This window comes from Elephantulus edwardii, unplaced genomic scaffold (genome assembly GCF_000299155.1).
Source record: "Elephantulus edwardii isolate Elephantulus edwardi_28Jun2011 unplaced genomic scaffold, EleEdw1.0 scaffold00003, whole genome shotgun sequence".
Classification (NCBI taxonomy): domain Eukaryota; kingdom Metazoa; phylum Chordata; class Mammalia; order Macroscelidea; family Macroscelididae; genus Elephantulus; species Elephantulus edwardii.
In genome coordinates this window covers 1,062,170-1,070,519 of record NW_006399753.1, presented here as the reverse complement: position 1 = coordinate 1,070,519, position 8,350 = coordinate 1,062,170, and the positions used below count along the sequence as shown (strand labels likewise).

Below are 8,350 nucleotides of genomic sequence, written 5' to 3'. Positions count from 1 at the left end.
TAAAAGGGAAAAGGGTGGAGGGTCAGTAGAAGAGAGGAAGACCCTCAACACAGTGCTTGAAGCGATGGGCTCCGGTATGTCCCAGATGGTGCAGGATAGGACAGAGTTTAGATCCATTGTTTTATAGTTGACTCAGTGGCACCTAACAATGACTAATGAAAACGCATAAGGAAGACCAAAAAATAATTGATGCCTTTGAATTGTGATGTTGGCAAAGGGTCTTGAATATGCCATATACTGTCCAAAGAACAGGCAGATCTGTGTTGGAAGGAGGGAACCAGGGCACTTGGAGAAGTACAGGTTGTGAGACTTCATCTTGCAAATATGTGGCTTTCTGTAAGGGGGTCCCTAGAACATCATGCTGGGGAAGTTGGAAATTTGGCAAAAGCGATGAAGACCCTCATTGAGAGAGATTCACACAGTGACTGCAGCACTGGGCTTGCACAGAACTGGGCCAGGTTTGACATAAGGTAGATTGGCATCTCAGTCTGCTCAGGGACACCTCACCATACCAACAGGAACTGACATCAGGGACTTATTTTCATTGGTCACTTGTGTATCTTTGAAAAAATGTCTCTTCAAGCCTTTTGCCCATTTAAATTGGATTTTGGACTATTTTGCTGTTGGGTTTGGTAACTGGAGAGGGTTTTACTAGTAAGTATGTGCACTGCTTGTTTCCCTTTAGAGGGTGTTGGAGTTTACTCTTTTCAAGTTTTGTTTTCAACATAGGACAGTTCCTCGATAGATTCACTTAGTCCACAGCCATGGTGCACTCAGTCTCTTTCTGTAGTCCTTTGCTTGGTGGGACAGCAGCTGCGGAGGCTGTCCCCAAAGATTGGACCTCAGAGCATTTGATGCCCTGTCAGGGCTGAGATGAGTGAGATTTCCCGGATAACTGTGGTTTGACCCTTTCTTGTCTGGCCCTGGGCTGTGGCAGTGATTGGCCACTATACTATGTGAGTCAGGTGACCACAGACCATGTAGATGAAGTGGCTGTAGTTGACCACGGGGAGCTGTCATGGCCGGTCCTTAGGGAATGGTGCTCCTCACCTAGAGGTGATGCCTTTCTGCCGGTTCAGATCCACCTGTGGGGAAAAGGTGAGCGTTCTCATCCCATGTGATTTACAGCCTCCAAAACCCACAGGAGGTGAGCTATAAGTCGGTCAGCCCCATGACAATGAGAATGGTAGTCCGTTCTGCAAGCAGAATGTGGTCAACAGAGAAGGCGCACGGTCACTTCTCAGCCTTGATGTTGAGAAGGAGTTGGTGTCTATATGCAGCCAATCCAAAAGAGATCATTCAGACAGGAAGCAAGACACAGCAGAAAAGAGGAGAGAGAAGAAGCTGGGAGAAGGACTGCAGAGCACATCTTAAAAGAGCTATGTTTGGTCAGGACTGTGACCCTGAGGACAGAGGCCAGCCTGGCAGGAGCCCTGTGGCAGGACCACCAGCAGCAGACAGCTGGACCGGATAAGCCTGTCCTTGAGACAAGGGAGGCCTGAGTGGCTGAGAGGAGCCATGGGCCTGTGCTCGAGAAAGCCACTGTGTACCTGCTTCCTGAGCCTGCAGATGCCGCCTTGAGGAACCCTTACCTGTGGGGGTTGGTTGTCAGTGAGTTCTATGTGACCACTGCAGTGGACCAGGGGACCCAGAAGAGAAGTAGGAGATACTGGAGGGGGCAGTGAGAGGAGGCTGGTGTCCACATGGTTCAAACTTTGGAGGGCAGAGGCATGGCTGGCCCTGAGCTCATGGGAGTCTGCCTTGTGATGACCGTCATTTCCACGGTTAGCCCAGGCCTGGTCTGTTACTGGCATCTTCATCTGGCTTTACAGTACCCTGTGTTCCGTGGTCATGTGACCTGGGCTTTCTTGGCTGCACTGTTAGTGGGAGAGGATTCCTTTTATTCCGCGAGGCTGTGGGTGAGTTTGGACTCTAAAAGTTTTAATCACATCACTAATGTGACCTAGCTGGGGTCTCTCTCAAATGCTCTCAATTGTGCCTTAGTGACCCTCTGCCTAGATGACCCTCAGGAGTTCAGTGGGCTGCCCCCTGCTCCTAGGGGGACCTGGGGACCCAGTCCTCATTTAAGGGTCCCACGCTGCCTGTGGTGCTCACTGCACGAGGGCCAGGCCACCACCACGCCCTCTAGTGTGACCATGGCTCACTCCTCTCTTCCTCTGTCACTAGCTTACTCCCCACTTCTTCAGCTTTATTGGGGCACAATCAGAATAGAGGGACTGTGCAGTTACCATGTGGTCCGGCAAAGCCATTACCTTAAAAATTCTAAGGATCTGGGTCGGGGTGGGCAGGGAGAAAAGTGAATGACTAGAAACAATGAATGGCAACAATGAATGACTGGAAACCCTAAGTCTCTAAACTTTCACTTAAATTAATAAAAAAAAAAGTTAAAAAAAGTTCTAGGGATTGAGTATTCTGAAGCCACAGTTCACCCTCTGCCGCACGAGAGGACAATTTGAGAGACTTTAGGTCGTGCAAGGTCTTGAAAACCACCTTCGGGCCCATCCAGCCCCCACTGAAGACATGGCAGCCCCCTGTTGCTGTGGAAAGGACCTTCTGGGGTGCTGATGTCTGGGCTCCAAGCAGGGGTGCTTCGGGGACTTGTCTTTGTGGTGTCTCTTTCTTCAAAATCAGGAAAGAGTGAAAAGGGACTGTCACCAAATGTCAAGAAGCAAAGTCCATGAGAAATGCAGATGACAGTGGAGCCGTCTGACAGTATCAACCACAAGAACCTCCAGCACCATGACTACACTGTATACACATTCTTTGATTTTAACCTGGACCTCTTAAAATTCCGAATGCCTCAGGACGAGCGTCCCCACAACACTGAGAATGCCGAGGATGCCACTTGCATTGTCTTTGCTGCTTTCTTGCTGCAAAAATAAAATCTACGTAACAGTAAAAAACACACACACACACAAAAATCCCACCTTCAAGTACAGGGACTTGATCTCCCATGTGGGTAGTAGAAGGAATAGCCGCACCCTAACAGCGAGAAATCACAAACAGGAGTGTTTCTTTGGAGGAAAGCCAACGAAGAACGTGTGGGGGTTGGCATGTAGCTAGAGAAGCAGGAACTTTGTAGAACCACTCGCTCAACTCGCCTGTACGATTCTCACTGAAAAAGACACGCTCTGCCAGAGCCTTGTAGCCTGGGGGCCAGTCCTCGAAGCTGCTTGGGGTGCTGTCATGGCCTGAGCTGTGTGACCTCCCCAGCACGTGTTGTGGATCTCATACCCGGGACTTGCGGCTGAAATTGGATTCTAGTAGTGTTGTGTTTAAAGCATTTAGCTGCTACCAAAAAAGCAGACATTTTGGACCCATGAACTACACTGGGGACAGAGCCAGGCAGCTGGCTCCGGGAGTCACAGCCTGGAAAGCGGGGCTCTGCCCCCCAGGGTGGCAGGCTTCCTAATGGCTGTGGCCTGTGGCCATGGTCACAGGGAATAGATTTGTCCTGCGGGGGAGGTATGGGGGGGGAGGGGGATTGGGGCGGGGCCAGCACCAGTGAGGTTGCCAAGGAGATGTGGAGACATGGAAAAAGAGCCTCCCAGAGTTGGGCCCGAACTTCCTTAAGGCTTCTGAAGCCTCCTATATGGGGAGAAAGAAAAATTTGGGTTTTGGGGAATTTTTTGTTATTTGGAAATTTTGGATTTTGTATTTCTGACAGTATCACCAGTCAACAGACCATTTCTCCTGAGTCTTGGAGTAAATCTCTTGCCCTGCTCCCCAGGAAGCAGGCTCTGGGAGGAAGGCCTGGCAGAGGAAGGTCAGAAGGCAGCACCTGACCGGGCAGCGAGGAAGCCAGCGGGTCCCCCTGAGAGCACGGACGGCCTCAGAAGCCCTGGGAGCCATCTGAGTGGGACTCCAGGGCTGTGGGCATGTTAAGCTTGTCTCCAGCCTCCCGGGCTCCTCACTGAGGGGTCTCACGCCTGGGCCACCCCCTCCAGGGGGCTGGCTTCACATCTAATGGCTCTGAAACGTCTTGTACCAGTTGTGTCCCAACGAGACCTGGCCCTCGGGTCTGCTCCCTTGTTGGGGAGAGTTAGTCACACATAAAACTGCTCTTCCTGGCGTTTGTTTTCACGTCTCTTGTGCACAAGAAGCTCTGGAATCGCTGTACGTAAGGGTGCAGGGAACGGAACGACGGGGCGGGTCTCGAAATGCGAAGGGTAGGCTGAGGGCACCGCAGCCAGGAGGCAGCAAAGGCCCATCCTAGGGTCAGCACTAAGGGGCGGGCCAGGCCAGTGGGGTTACCAGCCAGACTGGGCGGAGCCTGCACCGGGGCCACCCCACAGAGCAGGGCCCTCGGTTCCTAAGGCAACTGGACACTGTAGAAGCTGCATGCTGAAGCCCAGGGCCCAACGGGTGAGAGTGAGCCGTGGGCATGTGCGCAGCGGAGGTGGACCAGCATGTGGCACAGAGATTCCTGCTCCGGCAGCGGCTTGGCCAGGGGGTGAGCGCGGGGATAGGGCGCATCTGCGCGGGGCTTGCCTGCCTTGGGGCCCCAACCAGCCTCCGGCACTAACGCGGCCGCGCCCCCAGCTGCGCAGCCACCAACCCCCAGGGACCCTCAGGGCCTGGCGTCAGATGACAGTGGGAGGCTCCAGGGGTCCCCGTGCCGCCCCAACACTTTCACCTCTCTCTGTCCCCATGCGACACCTCGTGAGGCCAGGCCCACGCGCTTGAGTCTGTAGAGGGTGGGTGGTCTCAGTGTCAGGCCCAGGGCCCAGAAAGTGGGGAGATGAGAATCTGGAATGTATGAGGCTGACTCTGAGGGGTAGAGACCAGACCAGCATTCAAGCTACACCCACAGCAAGTGCAGAGGCCTGGAGGTGAGAGCCTGGGCATGCAGGACAGGACTTAATGATGGAGTGACCAGTCCACCATGGGGGACTCCAGCTTCTACTCAAGTGGCACTCAATACCACAACTTGAGAACACCCCCAACCAGGCCCGTAGCGTTTCACACACTGTGCAGGTGCCCTGGCTAGGGGAGCTTCGAGCCTCCTGAGTAACTTCTGCAGGGCCTTCTGGGCTGGGTGAGATTGACAGGCCAGCCCCCCACCTCCCATGGTATCTATAGTTTCCCTCAGACCCCTCATGCAGCCTTCCCAGAGCAGTCCCAAAGCTCAGCCCTCAGAAGGTCCCTAAGTCCAGGCAGCAGCCTGCACTTGTGGGTGGGTCCTCACCCCACTGTAAGTTCTCCCCCTCCTGGGACCCTTGTACGGGGAAGGACAGAATCTTCAGCCATTTTGGGGCCATCTGAGTGGGCGGGAGATACCAGACAGGAGAGTGACCCTGGCCCTCCCTCCCCGCCAAGGCCTATGGCATCGTGTGGAAGGCAGTGGACCGCAGAACTGGTGAGGTTGTGGCCATCAAGAAAATCTTTGATGCCTTCAAAGATAAAACTGATGCCCAGGTGAGTCATGGGAAGGAGTTGGGGGGATGACCCTACTACCAGAAGGCTCCAGGCAGATGTGAGACGCCTCCTGAGCTTCTCAGGACACCCCCCTTCTGTCCAGCCCACACCCAGGTCTCTCTCTCATTCCAGAGGACCTTCTGGGAAGTCACTCTACTCCAGGTGTGTGGCAGGGCCAGCCTGTCGTTCACATCCCTTCTCAGGTGCAGGTTCTCTGGGGGGGGGGGCCTGGGCCCCTCTGCATGAGAACACAGCCTGCACCCTCCAGCGACCCATGGCTCTCTCCACAGAAGTTTGGGGACCATCCCAACATCATCCGTCTCCTTGACATCATTCGAGCAGAGAATGACAGGGACCTCTACCTGGTGTTTGAGTCTATGGGTGCGAGCACTTAAGTAGGGAGCCTAGCTCCGGTCATCTCTGTCCTGACCCCAAAGTCCTCCCACGTGTCCTGGGGACTCCATCTGCCACTAGGTCTCCACAGTGGCCACCTCTTGACCTGGGGCAGTGTCCTTACACCCCTGGCTGCTCTCCTCCCGAACCCCAGACAGACTTGCACACACCCCCCCCCAGACACTGACCTGAACGCCGTCCTCCGTAAGGGCAAGCTGCTAAAGGACATTCACAAACGCTACATCTTCTACCAGCTCCTGCAGGCCACCAAGTTCATCCACTCGGGGAACGTGGTCCACCGGGACCAGAAGGTGGGTCCAGTGCTCGCTGCCCTATGTCCCTCCCAGCGCCCACCCCACGTGCACCCACTGAACCTCAGTCACATCCTCTCCCAGCCAGCTAATGTCCTCCTGGATGCCAACTGCCGGGTAAAGCTCTGTGACTTTGGCCTCGCCCGCTCTCTGAGCCAGTGCCCCGAGGGGTCTGAGGGCCATGCCTTGACGGAGTATGTGGCCACTCGGTGGTATCGGGCCCCAGAAGTGCTGCTGTCTTCTCGCTGGTAATAGCCCGACATGCGTTCTCCCTCCCCCAGCCTCGGGCCCTCCCCGCGGGCTGTCCCATGCTCCACACCTTCCTCAGGTACACCTGTGGAGTGGACATGTGGAGTCTGGGCTGCATCCTGGGGGAGATGCTGCGAGGGACACCCCTGTTCCCAGGCTCATCCTCCCTCCACCAGCTGCAGCTGATCTTGGAGCACGTGCCGCTGCCCCCTGAGGAGGGTGAGTCATCCAGAGGGCCAGGTGGGGTCAGTGCATCTGGCAGCGGTGGGACTGGGTGGCGGATGAGTGGGATGATACAGGAGCCTGGGGGACTGAGGTGACAGGAGGAGGCTGGCGCTTTACTACCCTGAGTGGTGGCTGCAAGACCTCCTCCCTGGGGGTTAAGGGTGATCATAGGTGGGCTGTGTACACGTGTGGGTGCACGCATGCCCACTGGTCACACACCTTCTGCCTCCCCCACCCCTAGACATCCTGGCTCTGGGCTCAGGCTACAGCGCCTCAGTTCTGCAGCGCCTGGGAGGCCAGTGAGTCAGGATGCACTGAGGGGGTGCTGCAACAGCGAGGGCTTGTGGGGGGCTGCAAGGGTAGGCGGGGCAGGGAAGGTGGGGCTTGCAGCCAAGCCCACAGCCTCTGACATGTCTCAGATGGGTCCGAGGGATAAAGCCCTGGACAGGGAGTGACCACTGGGGCTGCCCACAGGCCACAGCAGATGCTGGACTCCCTTCTGCCACAGGACACCCCCCCGGAGGCCCTGGACCTCCTCCGGCGACTCCTGGTGTTCACACCGGACCAGCGGCTGAGTGCCGCCGAAGCCCTGCAGCACCCCTATGTGCGGAGGTGTGGACTGGGCGGGGTACCATCCTGGGGCCAGGTGGGCAGCCTGAGGAGCTGAGGCAGATCCCTGCCTCCCTAACCCCGCCATGGCTCCCATAGGTTCTACTGTCCCACCCACGAGTGGACACTAGAGGCAGACACGCGGCTTCCGCTTCCCGAAAGTGTGCAGCTCTCAGCTGCAGAATATCGCAGTCGCCTCTACCAGGTGCTGGCCAGCCACCTGTCACTCCCTGTCCACGGGGCCCTCGGCCCTCCCGACCTCAGAGACACCCTGGTTTCCCTATGCCCAATGCCAGCACCTCTGAGCGTCCCTCCCTCCTGCAGATGATCCTGGAGCGGAAAGGCCACAGGCAAGTCCAAGGGTCAGAGGGCTCAGGGGCCACGCCACCAGTAGCATGGCCCTGGGCATCCCAGCCACATCCTCAGGAGCCTGGAGCTGTCCTGCAGCCATCCCTGGGGGCACCTGTCCAGAAGGCCACAGCCTGGCCTGCTGACAACCCCCTGCACGGTCCATGCCCTCGACGCCCGCACAGTGTGGCCACTGCCCCTTTCAGGGCCCAGCCAGGCTCATCTTACTACCCCCCAGAAGACCTCGGCATGGCCCACAACGCTCCCAGACGCAGCTCTTCCAAGGCCGTGCCCAAGCCCCTGTTGGGCCCCTCGTGGGTGAGCGGGGGCTTGGGTGTCCCCTTCCCCATCACTCGCTGTCCCTTCTCAGGGGCCTGTCACCCTCATCCTGCAGTGAGTGAAACCGCCCTCCCCAGGTGAATCCCCACGTGACGTGGGCTGCGCCCTCCCTGACTGCACAGGCTGCAGCCGACGTGGTCAACAAGGTCCTGATCCGGAGGGAGGCCCGAGGTCGTGAGGTGGCGACGTCTGGCACTCGTCCATCCCTCACCACACAGGCCTCCCGAGGACCCCGATGCAGCCCAGCAGTCCCGCTTCCCCAGGACCCTGGGCTGGAGCCCCGGCCAGGGCGTAGAATGTTTTCCACCTCTGCCTTGCAAGGGGCCCAGGGAGCCGCCAGGGCCGCGCTTGGGGGCTTCACCCAGGCCTACGGGACTGTGTGCCACTCTGCACTGTGTCGTTTGCCCCTGCCCCCCAGACCAGGACCACATGCGTGA

At 57.2% G+C, this 8,350-nt stretch overlaps 1 protein-coding gene across 1 annotated transcript; it reads left to right on the top strand.

Moving 5' to 3' along the window:
- The first annotated feature begins 4,405 nt into the window (after positions 1-4,405).
- On the top strand, positions 4,406-8,350 carry MAPK15 (mitogen-activated protein kinase 15). The gene is made up of 12 exons (XM_006879428.1): positions 4,406-4,474; positions 5,341-5,439; positions 5,572-5,601; positions 5,730-5,820; positions 6,013-6,143; positions 6,228-6,391; positions 6,472-6,611; positions 6,859-6,916; positions 7,092-7,229; positions 7,326-7,431; positions 7,551-7,892; positions 7,991-8,350. Exons 1-12 carry the CDS (start codon positions 4,406-4,408, stop codon positions 8,348-8,350), a joined length of 1,728 nt encoding a protein of 575 aa, XP_006879490.1.